The sequence below is a fragment of the Anopheles merus genome, chromosome 2R (assembly GCF_017562075.2).
Source record: "Anopheles merus strain MAF chromosome 2R, AmerM5.1, whole genome shotgun sequence".
Taxonomy (NCBI): Eukaryota; Metazoa; Arthropoda; class Insecta; order Diptera; family Culicidae; genus Anopheles; species Anopheles merus.
Window position 1 is genome coordinate 11,826,023 of NC_054082.1, and position 17,313 is coordinate 11,843,335.

Sequence of the window (17,313 nt, forward strand, 5' to 3'; positions counted from 1 at the left end):
TTACTAAAGGACCCCTTTCCCACCTTTTTCTCTTGAACATACGTCATAAAAAAATACATGGTACCGTCAAAGCAGTACCGATTTCAGTGTTGAAAGACAGATGCAACGTGAACCTAAGATTATATGCATTCGTCATGTGTCTGGTGTTGGGAGAAATAAACTGCTTCACTCGTCGTAAGTTCTATTTTTGTAGCCAAGCACAACTCTATTCGTTTGGCCGTGTAACGCTCGCCCAGTGAGATTGGTAGGAGTATAACAGCGGAGACCTTTTAAGCAAACAATGATGCTCCAGTCTTTTTTTTAACTCACCATTGATGTCGTGCGTCTTAACAAGATTGAAATCATCTTAATTAACCAGGCAAATAGGAGTAATTATCGCGTTTATTTCACATCGCGTCGACGCAAAGTCTGCTTGTGATTGCTGTCTTGTCAAGAGGCTCTCAGGCAAGTGTTAAGGATCGAAATCAGCTTGTAGTTGACGACATAATTATTTTTTATCTTTACTATGTCGTTTGAGTTCTACTTAAACAAATGTTGAAGTAAAAACTTTTCAATGAGAAGCCAGATTTTGGCCCGTTTTTGGCTTTAATTGAAACTTAAGATTCTTTTCAAGCATTTAATAAATTGCAAAAAATCTTTGACATTCCAATCAAATACAAATCTCGTCTTATCGAAACAATGCATATCGTATAAAAACTGTTAATCAAGAATTCATCGACTGACATAACTTCGTCATCACGTACAAGTCATCCCATTGCGACCATCATCAATCCAGCGTAGGTTTGTGGTTTAATTAAACGCTCCAAATATTCTCCATCGTCGGCTAAATTACCAAATTGGTCACATAGCAATGATGCTGAGGAAGGAATTCCGTACCACGCGGATACCAACTTCGTATCCATAACATCGGTTTCCTGCTTTTTTGACCTATGCTCTGCATTATCGCCCTTCCGCTACCATCAACCAGCTCCGGTTAACATGATTGCTGGCACCGCAAATTGGCAGTTCCCTGGCGGAATCCACACCTACCATTTGGATGTGCACATGTCTTATGATATCTGTAAACATACATAATTACATGCTCATCTACACCCAGCATCATCGTGTTTCGGTGTGATTTTGCTAGAAACCAAACCCATGGAGATACTGTATAAATTGCGGCTGCTCCAGTATTCCCAAGCACATATGAACGTCGTTAGTAGCAGCTTTCGGATTGGCTTTCATTCACACTCGCTTCCACTTCAGAGCAGAAATGAATGTGCTGTTTGACTCCCATCTGCACTGTGTTCTGCTGGATACTTGCAGGAAATAGAGCAGAGGAATGCTAGTTCCTGAAGCACAAATCTTTCTTGTCGTGCTTGGGGTGGTCCGTAGACCATGTTGGTGGAATGTTCTTAGGAAGGTAGCCTATTCTGAAGGTTTTCGTTAAGATGTTTTCGTTGCAGAGAGAAAGAGCGAAGAATGATTTCAAGAGTCTTTTGAGAAACTGACCAGTTGTCCAGGTTGATAAATCTAGACGATTTATTTTCGTTTAATGTTTTCCAAACAGAGTTTTACGGGTTGGACCATTGTTGAATTTGTGCTCATAGTCTCATTAATAACTGTAGGCTAATCGGCTGATGTAATTTATATTGCAAGAACATCTTCTGAGCTGTATAACTGCGAATGCTGATTACATTTTTGTTATTCGTTATGTTTGTTATGAACTTCAAAATAAAGTTTATGTTGATCTCTGCCAGACCCTAATCAAATCCCTACCAATAAGACAATATACCTTTTCCTATCATCAAACTCTCTTTTCCCTGACGTCCAATCCTTTTCTTTTGTCAGATAAATTAGTTGCAAATATTCAAAAGGACACTTGGGGCAGTATCCCATGAGTTCCGTGAACTGATTGGTGCTGTAAACGCCGACAAGCGTAGAGGAAACTTTGATGATTATAAATTCTAATCAGGATGTTGTTAGCATGCTTGCACGTTGACGGGATCGATAGCTCGGAAAATGTCATTCGCACAGTATCAACGATGATGATGAAGGGACGATAAACCACAAGAGGCCTCTTATGGGCGCTTCCCGGCACATACAGTGCAGTGTTTTGTTGCCACATGCATACATATTTGCAGCGATATGCTGCGACACGCTAACCAACACCGGGTGGCCCCATTTCACCGAAACCCCATTTATTAACATGACATTAGCATCGAACAACATCATGTGCTGGTGGTTAGCACTGAGCACTGAGGATGCTCCACTGCGCTTGGCTATCCCAAGTCCGCCATAACACGGGGACACGTAAATGCATGCACGAGCACCGCAAAGTGTCGGTGGAGCGCGTTATCAGCTCATCAAATTCCATTCTCAGTTAATTTATGAACCAATTCAAACCCAACTTCATTGTTATTTTGTAGCCTTCGGTATGCGTTCCTCAAACCGGGCGGTCGATAAAGTGATGTGTAGACAGAGTGGATTAGATGATCATTGTCCTGCTTTTGCTATCTAATATGAATCAAACATGCAAACCACCACACCTTTCGCAATCGGACAATAAGTATGTATGCAAAATAAATGCATTCCATCGATATTCAGTCAGTATATGAGAGAATAAGATGGGAACAAAATGCAAATGCATGTTTATTTGCATGTCAACAGGTCGTTGCTTCATGGCGACACGCTGTGTCGGATATTTTGGACTGGATTTGAAGCAAAAACATGACCAACAAAGTGAGATAGTCTCGACACAAAACAGCGGAAGAATCATTGTTTGAAACACGAAACCAATTATGGACAAATATTTAAGACTTCATGGCATCTTAGTGTCAATGGGAATTTATTGCTTTGCCATTTATTTAATATTCTCTCGGTTAATGGGTAAAAAATGACGCGAATTTTGCGATACGAAATAACCACGTAATATTCATATTATATATTTGAGCTGAGTGTTTCACACAATTTAGGATAACATTTTAAGCTTTAGAGTTTCAACAGCAAAACAAACACAGAGGTTGCAATTTTCAACAGATTATCAACTCTCATTAAGCCTTTAAATGTCTTCAAACGTTCATCTGGATTAACGTGACACATAAAAGACTTTAATTGCTCACCATCATCCCTGTTGAGTGCTCATAATCCAGCCGAAAGCTATTAAGCCGCTCTCCAGGAAAGAGAACTCCAGCCTTTCAAAAATAAATAAAAATCAAGCAACACCTAACATATTCAACAAAAAATGCAGAGAGTAGCAAGGATCATCCACATAAAAAGCCGCCCGTTAGCAATCGTTTGACTCGCGAAGCCTCATCATTAACGCCATCAGGAAAAAAGGTGCCAAATGTGCTGGTTAACTGTGAACGAAGCACTTCAATCGGTTTTAACATTTTCAATTCAACACCAAAATCTGCTTACTCTCCCATAATGTGCGTGAACCATTACCCCGTACATGACATTCGCATTATCCTTTTTGTAGTGTCCGTTCGGGAGCGGCTGTTAGTTGATTCTGACACAAGGAATAAGGTGGGGGACCATCGTCCACACTTCCACATCTTTTGTGCTCCTTTTCAACAGGGCCGTGTAGAGAATTCAATCACACGAGTTTTGTGTGTGCCTGGTGCCATTTTTCTCACTTACATTCACCAGTGCACTGCCACAGGGATTATAAAACGTAGTTGGCGTTCTGTGACTCCTTTCACACGATAACTATCTGTGGAACGGGCTCATGACACCATGACTGACACATAGCACATGGGTGAATCTAGTCAAACGTGCATATCATCCCACACTACCACAGGACGTAGTAAAAATGGTACAAACATTTCAAGCGAGCATCGTTGCCACTGATTGTGTGTGTGGGAAGCGCTTGCATTTTGGGGAAATATTTTGATGCAGCTTCATCTACATCCGTCCACATCCGTCTTTTTCAGTGCTGCAGTATGATTTTGGTGACGGGTCTTGCTTTCACTTACACCGTACATACCACATCCCACACGAACAGCAGAAGCACTCTAATGCAGTTTGAGCAATATTTTGTGTTGTTCGTAAATATTCCCTCAGTGCATTGGCTGGAACGACCTCCTAGTGCAACATTTTATTTATTTTATGCACCCACACCTCCATCACCATTCATGCCATACAATACGTGTGCATTCGCTGAGTGCTACCGTGCATCTCTGCACACAATGCAGCTTCAGCAGCTGAATTTTGGGATTCTAAACGAAGATTCATCGCCGTGGGACATCTCACCTTCCAGCCCCTAGCTATCTGAATCAAGCGAATCCCACCCGTCCCGTCCGAATCTCACATCAATTTCCCTTTCATCTGCTCGCTTTCGCTCATCTTCAAGTGCAAACACTCGTAAATCCGTTGTGTAAACATGCATCCAGATGTAGACGGACATGTGCCTCCGCGCATGCAGCCACTCGGGAGGTAACACACCGAGAGCACACATCCTCAGAGTGTGTGAAGAAGCGTAAATTCGAGCGAAATGTGTCATGAATATTAACAGCTGGCGAAAGATGTACGACGATGTGAACTAGCGTTTCCGTTGCGTTTTTTTGTTGGCTACAACAAATACATTTGGCTATTGCGATTCTATTCATGAGTCGTGATGTTCCTCCTATGGAGGATAGGATGGCAAATGGTTAACTGTGTTTACTGAAATCGAAAAAGGAATGGCGTCTTGAAGTGAATTTTGTTGCTGTAATGCCGTGATATAAGAATGCTGATGGATACAAATTGAACGAAACAGTAATTAAACGACCTTTCATACAGGGTGCTGGTTAAGAGCTCGAGTAGTTCATTGTACGACATGCCCTATCACTCTTACGGTTGACATGGTTCTAGACAGATTGCAGATTTTAGATGGGATAGGAGCTCAATTTATTGGGATTCTGTTCGACCAAACTATCCATGCGTGACGATGCAACACCTGTGACATAGGACCAAGCTTAAACCTATACATTTTGCATCTACATATACCATAAATGATTCAAACTTGATAAATACACTCCTCTTATGCCTCAACATGGCAACATAGATAATATACTGTTTAAGCTTAAGCGAATGTCGGTTTTAAAGATACTCTGCTGCTTTCGCAGGGCGATTGACGGCAAGGAGTTGTGAATATCCTATCTTTGGACACCTTCATCAGCAATTAAGCTCCATTATCAGTGGATTCTTGCAAACTTGTGACATTGTAGTACGTGTAGGATAGTTAAATTTGTGAAATGGCTATTGCTTCGAAAATAAATCTTATAAAATGTTGATGTGCAAAAGGGTAAAGTTTTAAATGGACCATTATTTTGAGGATAACTATGACTGATAATAATATTATTAAGTTATTTCTGCTAATTAAATCATCTTCATACCTTCCCATCGCCGATAGATCAAAGCATAACCATTTCCGATTGCCTTTCTTCACAATTAATTGACTTCAATCGTTCCTACTCTCTCTTTCTCTTTTAGTGATCTGCAGGGCAATAACATCAGTGTCATCTACGAGTCGGACTTCCAAGGATTGGCGAAGCTGCGAATACTGTAAGTAAAGTTTTCCTTTGCCTTTGCCCTTGTGTCTCCCCCATTTTAGGCTAGTCTTACAATTGAATTCACTTCCTAGCACACTATTAACACAGTCATCGAAGTAAAAAGTTGTCGTCTAAGATGCAGAAACGATAAAACAACGAGGACGTTGGTTGCCAGCTTCCTTCAGCGCACAGTGAACGTCTCGCAGTAATTAAATAAAATCCGAAATACCCCTCCATAAAACTGTGCGAACTATCACAGCAACACGGCCCCGGTATGCATCGCTCCCTCGCTCGGGTGTCGCTCTTCAGGAAGACCGCCTTATTGACCCAAACTCCGGACGTCGTATGGGAATGGCGAGAGAACGACTCTTTTTAAACTAATTACACCACAACCGTGAACATGCACAGCGACAAGTGAAAACCACCGATAGAATGGTCTTCACCGCTTCGGTTGCAACTTCCGCTGGTCGGATGGTTTTAATAGTGTTACGCGAAGTGCTTTCCAAAATTACCCCAGCCCTGAAGCTGTCTGACGTTTACGATCAACGATAGGCATCCGGTGGAAGCGGGACGGAAATGAAGTTACCCCGTGTGTAGTTAAACTTGCCCGACGGAATGTTGCCACCCATATTGGTTCGAGATTTCCTCCTGTACCAACGTTCACTTGTAGTGTTGAACGACGCAATGAACAGTGTTAAAATCGTCAGCTTATTGGGCTAGTAGTTGACTTGTGACTTTAACAACGAAAAAGTAAAATGATGTAACTAAGAAATTAACATCAAAAGATCATCAAAATCGTTTTGTGAGAGCTTCCAATACATCCGGGAATGAAATATGCATTCATTCCGATCGCAGCGATAGTGTTGAGATCATTAGCGGCGTTTGCTAATCAATAGATACCATGCAGCATAACATGGCGCTCTGGCGACGGATGAATCCATAAAAAGGCAAATGACTCTGCGGTCCAGACGTGCCGAAGTGACACTGTTTAGTGTCGCCATAAAAATGTATTTTTTCACCACACGCAGCCCCAAAGGATCGAATGATTTACTCTCGTGAGCTCCACACACATGCAGTTCATCGAAGCTTCGACCCATCGGCAACACCAACTCATTATTCAAATGTGCAACCCTCGAGAGGACAAAGATTTACGGATTCGAGTCATTTCTGCGCCTTTCCCCATCATCCATCCGTTACCCATTTATTTATCATTTTAATCGATTCCCAATCATTCTCCCTAACTTTCATCGATTTAATCTGCGTCGATGGTGGTGATGTATAATACTGGTCCACTGCACAGCGGGCATGTCGAGGTGTTTTACCCCAAGAGAGAACCAGTTGGACATCGGCCAAATCACTGCAACGTTGAAACAACTGTCCCACTTTCACTGGGCATAGGGAATTTGATCGGATGGGCATTGTGTTAGCTGATCATTAATTTACATAAGTTTGTTTCTCATCGCCCTGGTGCTTCATTGCTTCCCAAATGGACACCCAAAGCAGATGAAATAGATCTCTCTCACTCGTATCTGCCTCCCACTGTGAGGCTCATAAGTTTTAAGTAATTACTCTGATCACCAAAAAACACCTCTCTTGGACTTAGGACGTACCGAAAACGTATTTTTACCCGTTTTGGAATTGTCCTCGGATCATCCTTACCTTTCATGGAGTAAATGATGAAATATTAATCCACCCCAAAACACCCCGGTAACACACAAAACTGGACACCAGATGGGATAGCACGTGACGCTGTATGGAGTTATCGGAAAGGAAGCGTGCTTCTTTTATTTTACCGAATTTGGAATAATTTTATGACCGTCCGACCTCAACCCATTAGTGAGGTTTAGTGTTACATCGATGGCGACGCTGTTATTTAGTCACCGGAAATGGTGGTACGCTACCTTTCACACTGACACAAAATAAGGCAAATAAGAAGAAATGGTATTCAAATTGACACGGTCGCTTAAAAGATAACTTGTTTCCGATGACGTTCGTATCACACGTTCAATCGTCGCGCCATACTTATTGCAAGGCTGGCAGGGAATGGATTCGATTTCAATTAATTTATAATTCAAAAACAATATCGCTACCAAGTGCTTCCATGAAACCGTACGACGGTGGTTATGGAGGTATTTTTGGAACCGAATGACGTTTTTAATTAGTCGTCACTTTCGCCATTCCGTTTTTTACACTGTACGACAAAGGGGTTTCTTTACTGTTAAATAAACCAACGTTTCTGCATCCTGATCGAGTTTTAATTAAGGGTTTGAAATGATTTCGTATGGTGTTGAAATTGCAATTATGACAACTCTGATCGAACAAATTGCAAAGCAATAATAATTTAAGTACAAAATCCTTAAACTGAGGACATGCTATGAAAAAGCTATAGTATTTACATAAAGAAGTAGAATATATATCAAGGGCCTACAAGTATTCTCTTACGTAGCTTTGTTTTCAATCCACCAGTCACCAAAAACATATGCTAATGCTATAATCAAATTAATATTTATAAGTAAGCGGATTCTTTTAAGTTTCCCGCGTGCAATAACTCAATCGGTCTGCGAGGCGGCTGTCGCTTACGTTCAAACAACTTCATTTGCCTTCCGGAATGAAGAATTTTACCATTTTACAGATGGCAGTAGCATTAATCAATATTCATTAAACATGTTCAATATAGTCTCAGCAATCGCGTGATTTAACGAAATGTATGTTATTTTGCATCAAATCTTTAATTCAATGTGTTATAAATTTACAGGCAACTGACAGACAACCACATCTACACCATCGAGAAGGATGCCTTGCACGATCTGATCTCGCTGGAGAGATTGTAAGTTATGATTTTATTTCTTCCTAGCCTTGTTATCTATTCCAACCCGTCACCGCCCGCATTCTTGACCCAATACAATCCTTCGTGCACCTACACAAACCAACCATCTGGTCCATCGGTCGCTAAATCCGGCTTGACAGGCACTGCCACAGCTCTTTGCTGTACCGACACTCCAAATACCAACCGACGGATTCGATTCATATTAACCAACACAAGACCTGTCAAATCACCTGTCCGCCGTGTTGAATATTACCTGTCGCAGTCAATCAGTCAACTTTATGCGTAGGTTTTCACAATTCGGTGGTTTTGTGCAGATTCTATCCTGTGTGAATGGAGATATTTTGACAGAGGTTGTTATTCGTTTGATACATATCACATAATTTGGTTTGCTTGCGGCTGCAACGTTGTCTCCAATTAGAAACACATGGTTTCTTCCTATTCCAATATTACACTCAGCTGCAACACCATCAAATCGTTGTAGTTTTTTTGTGAGTTTTTACTCCTGTCTGGTTTGATCTGAACACCAGAGTTGCAGACCGTTTAGTATTAATTTATGCGCACTTTGCTGTTGTTGGGTAGGCTTTATTTACAGCTATTTTACGTCGAAAGGTGCCACGGGCATAATAAAATAACTTGAATTATTAGATCCACCCCGCGCGAGGTAACGGCCAATTTGCAATATTTTTTATTCAATAGAGCGTGGTTCCTATCGTTGCTGTGATGGCCTTTATCGATGAATCCGAAACGTAGACAATGGATTCATGAGACAGGTATCATTGGAGCTTACAATTTATGATATTTGATAAGCAATGACGATAATTGATTGTGTTTGTGCCACGATATCTGCAAAATACAAATTAGGGGAAAATACAAATTAATTTAGATAGTATACCTCACACTTCACAGCCCACGAAACAGTTTTTAGAAAGAATCACATCAATTTCAAAAACAGTACAGAAAAGAAAATCTCCAATTAAAGCTATTGTAAGTTCAAAAATAGAATAACAAAATCAAGAGAATACATGCTATATACCGTTATTATTATATTTTCATTACGATACATATGATATAGACGACCTATGATTGTGGTAAATATTATGACTCGCCGCTGGTGGTCACCTGACAACAACCCACGACTCTCTTGTTGACCACACACATTAAATAAAAGAAACTCAAAAGAAAAAAATGAAGAATTGTAACTCACAATCGCTTGCCCCAATGCGATTGGAAATCGATTTCCTTTAATTATCTGAAACCTCGTTTTTATCGTTCATCTTACGATCATCTTGACGTAATTGATCACGCCTTCCTTGCGTTCCGAAGCTAGCAGGAAACATCAATATCGCTTAGCAAAGCAAATTCATATTCCTCTCCATCACTTTGCTTCCGGCGAGGGCAAGCTGACGCCCGAAAAGGGTACGGGGCAGGGAACTGGCGTCAGCAATAATCAACAGTGGGTGGACTCTATTGACTGTGACATATCTTTAATTAAGTTTCGACGACACAGCGACTGGTTTAACGACCATCACTACACAAGCTACGCTCACTCGCTTGTTTCAATCGTTTCTCTTTCGTCCTTCTTGTCACAAGATTTGCTTACTTTTGTCTTATTTTCATCACTCTTATAATTATTATGATTTTATGTTCCGTTTCTTTCCTTTTTTCAGGCGACTTAATAGCAATCGCTTAAAATCTATACCAGATAATTTTTTATCCAGTGCCGCTAATTTATTACGATTGTAAGTAGTAGTTTGTAGTGATTTATTTCTGTTCGATGTATGTTTTTGTTTCCCTTTCTTGTTTGTGTGTTTTGTATTTATCTTTTTAGCAAATGTATGGTCATTTGTTTCCTTTTGTTTAGCAACTCAAAGTCATTAGACCGAAAGCTGTTTAGACATTTTCAAAGCAGATCGATTCTAATTAGCAACAAGATTTGGCTTTCCCCTTGTTGTTTTATGTTTTGTTTTTTTTTACCAATACATTTGATTTGAGTGTTTTTTTGTACTTTGTTAATGGACAAACGCTTTTCAGTCTTTCGTATGCATGCAATACAAATTAGTTTTTGGCTTTTATGTTTTTGAAGCATCTTCTGTTTTGCATATTTGGCTCCCACTCTCTGTTGAACAGTCTCAGAAGTTTAATTTTGCATGATTTACGACACCAAAAACGATGACATTTTTCATTGATAATTGTCATTTGTTAACATTTATCTTACGTTTGCACACTTTTGTGATATTTTTTCTAATTTATGTTAATGGATCTAATCGACGATTGATAGCATGATTGATGTTGCTCATGTGTCGTTTTGCCGTTCTATATGATGCGAACAGTAACATTCAATCGGAACAAAACACAATACATGCATCCACAATATATAAAGCCTAGAATAGCACTTAGTGTCTCTCGAATTCAGCTCGTAACACACTTACGATTACGCCACAGTAGCTGGATGATAACAGCCACTAAATCATGAATTCACGCAAACATTCACATTTACAGGGATCTGTCACACAATGCACTCACTGCCGTACCGAAACGTGCATTCAAGGGAGCACCGGCTCTGCGCAGTCTTCAGCTGGACAACAATCAAATCACCTGCCTGGATGAAGGTGCCGTGAAAGGACTAACAGAGCTGGAGATACTGTAAGTACAACGCCAGCAGTTCACCAGTGGCTGTTCAAATGAAATTACTTCCGAGCACACCAACACCAACGCGGTGGTTCCTTTCTTTTACCTTTCGTTTTCATTTCATTTCATTGCTGGCCTGCAGGACGCTGAATAACAATAACATCACCACGCTTCCGCGCGACATGTTTGCCGGAATGCCACGCCTGCGAGCGCTGCGCCTTTCGGAGAACCCGTTTGCGTGCGATTGTCATCTTTCCTGGTTGGCACGGTATCTGAAGAATGCATCACGGCTGGCACCGTACACTCGGTGCCATTCGCCCGGTCAGCTCAAGGGCCAGAATGTGGCGGATCTGCACGAGCAGGACTTCAAATGTTCCGGTAAGTGTGTGGACGGCCAACGCGAACGGTCAGTCCTAATCCAGGTGTGTTGAACGACGCAGGCGACGCTGGAATTCAGTTCAGACTGGAGTGCCACATAATTGTTGTTTGTTCTGAGCCGTGAGTGCACCATGGGATGGACTTTTATGGCTGTCTAGTGTATACTTCAACATGGAAAACACGCAATGTGTTTGGTTTTTTCCCCTTCGTCAGTACGGTACAAAGTAGGGCTTGTCTCGGATGTTCCCTACAGTGAGATTCATCCAGACTGGGACATTGTTTGGGAGCGGCCTTCGACACAACAGAAAGGACCATTGGCACCCAACGATGACAGTACAGTAACTACTATGTCCGTCGGAACACTGCATTGCTCCAATTATGTTCATTCAATCAACCTCAAACTGATTAGTCGTCCGATTGGTCGACCGACATTGGAGAGTGGTGACATAGTGGTCCACAATTCTTCTCGAATTTGATTCACAGTTTCATCATAGGATTTAGAATAAATCTATACTATTTTCATTTTATTTTTCACAATATTGTCATACGACACGTTTCATAGCTCATTCGCTTATTAAAATGCAAAAAGTCCTCCAAACCCCTGAAAATTAACTCACGTCTGTATTAAAGCTTCCAGCGAATAATTACATTTTTTATTATGCAGCACACGCAAATTGCATTGCGTTTTCTTCGCGTTCATTACTATTATTACGGAACCACACTGCAACGAGCTTTTACGTTCAAACACGTCGTCCGACACTTGGCTTGGCGAAACCATATCAAACGTGATACGACACTAATTTATTTTCCCCCGCATTCTAATGAAGTTGCCAACAACGACATCATGGTGGAAAATGTTTTTTTCCTTACTTTTTCCACACACTCACTCACTGATGCAAATTGCATTCAAAAATAATCTCTGCCCTGTACCACGTGGTGGATAAAAACGTCAGCATTCGGATGATGGAAACAATACAAAATGGAAAAATAAAAGTCCTGCAGTAGATTTAAACCAATCAAATCCACCACGGTTCAACCACGAGCTATCAGCTTTTGTGGATGCATCATTTGAAATGGTACGCATTCAAAAGCAGGTCAAATTGAGGATTTGGTTGAACCGCATCTCAACGCTATACGTGTGCCGCACGATTGAGTGATTCAGGAAAGGCAAATTTTACTGCAAATGGGTCTATTAAACGTTGCGCACCTGCGCTACGACCGCTGCATTTCCGCGTGTAGTTCCTCTTACTGTAGGGGAATAAACTCATAAACCTCATACTCATCACCTGTACCTGCCATCCACATCATCACACAGCCCAAATGGTTTGGGTCGGTGGGTAAGGACCGCGAAAACCAGAAGCAATCTGGACGCTGGACACAACATCACTGCCTGCATAGAACGCAACAACATACCCCGAGGACCACACTGTGTTCACACTTTCGCGAACCGATTTGGCACAGCTAGCAAACACTTCCTCCGTACGTGACACTCATGAATATGTAAATGTTAATTTATGCCACCTCCGTGTGTGTGTGTGTTCTGCTCTGGAAAGGGCAACGGATAACGCATTCTCGTTTGGGGGGTTTTGGTTTGCGATTTTCACACTCCACGCAGTGCAGTGTTACAGAGATGAAAAGCACGTCATGGGCTAGAATTGGCCCATGCTCACTCACACACATACACACATTCACGCCTTTGGATCAATGAAATCAAATTAGTGGAAAAATAATCGTCCAACCGAACCGGCCCAAGTCGAACTTTTCCGACGCAGTCTGCCGACGTGTCTAGACGCGAGGCAATCGATTACAACTCGTGCATTATTGTGTGTCCTTTTTTTCAACTCTCAGTACCATTAAAATAATGCACGGCCTAATTCGATACGAAGTAGAGGCTCGTTGAGAAAGCATTAGAGGTTTGCTAATAGTCACGCATCGCTCCATAAAACTCGATTACACCACATGGCGACGGGGACATAATTGGTCATTATTATCCTTTTTACGCAATTGCTTACTTCACAACGGCAAAACACGTATTCACGCTCTAGTGAGCCAATACCAACGTCCAGGCGTGTGTAAAAAAAGCTTTTACAGCGTGTTGAATGAAATCAAACATAAACGTTTTTGTATGAGTGTTTATTTATGGAAATTTTGCACAATTTACAATGGAGAGGAGCTGAATGAAATCAACATCAGAAATTTGTTGCGTTGTTAACAGTAGAGTACCTTCATGAACTGCTACAATGAACTGAACCATGTTTAAATCAAGGTTTAATTGCAACAATCTCAAACTTCTTGAGGCGGAACAAACAACTTTAAAATGTTATTAAATCAGAGAGCTTCAAAAGTTAATCCATTACGTGAAATTAAATCAAATCACGCTCAATTTATAATTTATCAATACGCAGGTCTCACCGAGAACGCACCGATGGAGTGTGGCGGCCGAAGCCTCTGTCCCCATCCGTGCCGCTGTGCCGACGGAATTGTCGACTGTCGGGAGAAAAGTCTTACCACCGTACCGTCCACGCTACCGGAGGACACAACAGAGCTGTAAGTGTTTCTTTTTTTATGTCACTGTCGCCATCTCCTGGGACGCTTTGGGCATTATAATATGTAATCTAAATATTTTTACAGCCGGCTCGAGCAGAACTACATCACCGAAATTCCACCGAAAGCGTTCGCTAACCACCGGCGCCTTAAGCGGATAGACTTGTCAAATAACAATATTTCGCGAGTCGCCTACGATGCCTTCAGCGGGCTGAAGTCCTTGACGTCGCTGTAAGTATGCGAAGGCGCGGAATCCGGAAACGGTGTCCCACTTCCGAGAGCACAACCCCAAAAATCTGAGCAACACAAGTAGGACGTTAAATTCTTATCATAAGTAAACAGAGTCGCCGCTCTCATCCTCTTTGCTATGTCTATAAAAAGCTCTCAGCCGTGGAATCAACCGCTCCAAACACTATCTCGAGCTCATTCGCCCTCCCCTGACTAACGTCTTCTTTTGCATGCATTGGTGACCATTTGCAGCGTTCTGTATGGTAATAAAATTAAGGATTTACCGGCGAGCGTTTTCAAAGGATTAACCTCACTCCAGCTGCTACTGCTGAACGCGAACGAAATCAGTTGCGTGCGAAGAGACGCTTTCAAGGTTCCGCATAATATCATGCTTGTGTGTGATAATCGTTGAAGTTACTGTGCTGATCATAAGGAGCAGCTACTGGTTTACGAAACGTTCAACCTTATGGCAATTGAAAGTGAAAGTGTCTAGCGCAAATATACTAACTTAAAGGAGTCCAAGAAATGCTTTCATTACAATCATTGCATTTTGGGGCCCCTTTTTTGTGAGGACACCTAATGGTGTGATTAAAAAAATCATTTTCCAATTGTTTATTCAAACATAAATAGGTTCGCTGCATTTTAATAACTTTTCAATCTACCTGATAAAGCATGTGAAGAGCTAGTAGCTTTCTATTACCATCATTCTATCTAGTTTTTCGAGTACTAAGCCTCATCAAATGAACCGCTTTAATCAAATTTCACTTCACTTACGAATGTTTCAGGCAATCATTGGAAATGTAGGTATAGAGTGAGGATAGACAGTAAGAAGCAGCCACAGGAACGAAACCATTTTACCACCCATTTCGCACGATTGTCTCTCGCCAATTTCGTACTAATTGATGCTCATTAGTTTGAACTTGTTCGGTTTGCACAAGTTGGCGTTCTGCGGAAGCAAACGCACGTGCGAAGTCATGCAAAGCCATTTGGTAATGGTTTTGGAAAATCAATCTGTTCGGGAAGCACTATAAGAGGGCAATAATTTAATTAGAAGATGATACGAGTTAGAAGAACCGTTTGGCGAACGCTGTACTTCGAGTATGTTCGGAGAGCTTTTAAAATCACGCCGCATGTCCTACCCGCGTTCCGGTGATGATGGCCTTTATAATAGTGGTGGATTGAGCTATTTATTTAGCCCAAGTTTAGTTTAGAGAGGATGGGGGGCAACGTTATGGATGCTACAGTGCTTTATAATTAGAAAAGAAAATTTGATTATTGAATTCATTTGAATAGCTTTTAAATGCTCTTTGATTCAATCAACGCCAAGTAATGGAATGGTCCTACAGCTTAACAGATTTATTGAAAAAGCTTTTATCTTATTACCATTGAACCAAACTGATGAATGCATTTGAATTCATTAGTAACAAATATATTTGAGCACGTGTTCTAAAAGCTAAGCGTAACGGTTTTAATAGGATTTTAAATTATGTCCGACAATTTTGAAAATGAAAAAACTCCTCTTAGCGAAGACCTAAACCCTTTTTCGGAAATTACCTTTGAAACGCTTCATATTTTGGTTGTTTCCGACATTATTCTAAATGCAATGTGGCGTGGAATAGATTGTTAACTGAATTTCAGTTATTCGTTTTCTTTGGATTTTTTTATTTAAACCTTATTGAGTTCATTTTCTAATCATAAATGGTAATTGTTTTCTGTTGTTTTTCAACTCATTTGAGTCATGTCGACAAACTGTCGGAAAGTATGGTGAATCTATCTAACTCTTTCTTTCAAGGCTTTTCTCTTTCTTTCGTTCTACACAATTTGACAGATCACAACACAATTTTTTTGATGCTGCTCGCTATCAGAGTGACCAGAAATACCGATTTATCTGTATTCCTACCGATTTTTATATGCCTACTGATTCACAGATGACCGCCCTAAAACTACCGATTTTCCATTTATCCTAGCGAAAATCACAGATATTTGATTTTTCAGTCGTTTAAGCTTAATCTGTGGCGCTTGGAATACTGTTTCAAGGATCGCTATCCTCATTTGTTACGTATCGCGCTGATGCACGTTTGTTTGCCTGCAACTTGAAAATGCTACATGCGTTTGGAATTCAAAATTTTATCCGTTAAAATTTAATGTTCATAATAAGTAGAAAATATCAGTTGTGTGAATTCCAAGAATTGCTCGTCAAAGAAAATCATTTAAATTTGAATTTTAATCTCGCTGTCGGCGGTTAAAGCTTACCCGACAGACAAAGAGAGTGAAATTTTCAGGTGAGGGGTAGGTAGAAACACATGGTGGGGGTCCGGCTCAAGATCGTATCCGAAGTCCGTTGTTTTGGGCTAAATATTAAAATTGGTGGATGGAGCGCTACCACGGAGAGAATGCGCTCTATTGCATGCCTTTAAAATGCACCAGGCGCTTGTAGTGATCAAGAGTGAGAGAGAAGTCTAGTGAAATCAGAGAGAGCGAACAATATTGATACATGCAAAAATGAGGATGAGAGGGGAGAGATTGAACGAAAGCAGAGATAGAGATGGAGAAGGCGCGCGGAAAAGGAGACGGACGTCTACCGGTAGCTACCCAAGTGCCACAAATCCACTAAACGACCACTAAACGGCTTCTAACGACTCAAGCACTCTACCTAAACGGAATATAGAAAGACTTCGTTTAGCAGACGGCAAACGACTCATGCATTCTAAAAATAGCAAAAAAGCTGGTGGCGCCATCTGTTTGTGGGATACCCCAACCAGTTGAGCTTCATCGTTTGGAGGAGAGCTTTCTCATTTCCTCTGTACTGTTGTATGGTTTCGCATTGAAGTTATGCATCGCTAGAACTAGAACGGCGATACGATTGTTTAAATACTAAACTCCAATGGAAACCACCAGCACTGAAGCAAGTGAGATTTGAGTAATGGTCGTTGGTGTTGATACCCACGTACCTGACCACACGACCATTCATATAGATTTTTGCTCAGAAAGTTAGAAGGCTATATAGGTCATGATAATATGAAACTTGTCGAAACACATTGCAAGAAAAGGATAGCAATATAATAATCAGTTTTAATACGCCATCTATTGATCAAACCAATGAAGCTATGGAGCTTTAATTTTTTTTCTATGGATATTCAATTTTCCAGTCGTTTAAGCTTAATCTGTGGCGCTTGGGTAGCGGTAGCTGGGATC

At 41.0% G+C, this 17,313-nt stretch overlaps 1 protein-coding gene across 1 annotated transcript; it reads left to right on the forward strand.

Moving 5' to 3' along the window:
• Positions 1-4,363: 4,363 nt before the first annotated feature.
• On the forward strand, positions 4,364-14,530 carry LOC121589936 (protein slit-like). The gene is made up of 9 exons (XM_041909215.1): positions 4,364-4,416; positions 5,455-5,526; positions 8,269-8,340; positions 10,008-10,079; positions 10,840-10,983; positions 11,111-11,346; positions 13,752-13,893; positions 13,978-14,121; positions 14,371-14,530. Exons 1-9 carry the CDS (start codon positions 4,364-4,366, stop codon positions 14,528-14,530), a joined length of 1,095 nt encoding a protein of 364 aa, XP_041765149.1.
• Positions 14,531-17,313: the final 2,783 nt, after the last annotated feature.

Bases quoted from the DNA above. Each gene is read 5' to 3' on its own strand.
- LOC121589936 (XM_041909215.1), top strand. From the start codon at position 4,364: ATGCATCCAGATGTAGACGGACATGTGCCTCCGCGCATGCAGCCACTC. The intron at 11,347-13,751 runs GTAAGTGTGTGG...ATCAATACGCAG, and splicing joins GCAGGACTTCAAATGTTCCG to GTCTCACCGAGAACGCACCG. The intron at 14,122-14,370 runs GTAAGTATGCGA...GACCATTTGCAG, and splicing joins CTGAAGTCCTTGACGTCGCT to CGTTCTGTATGGTAATAAAA.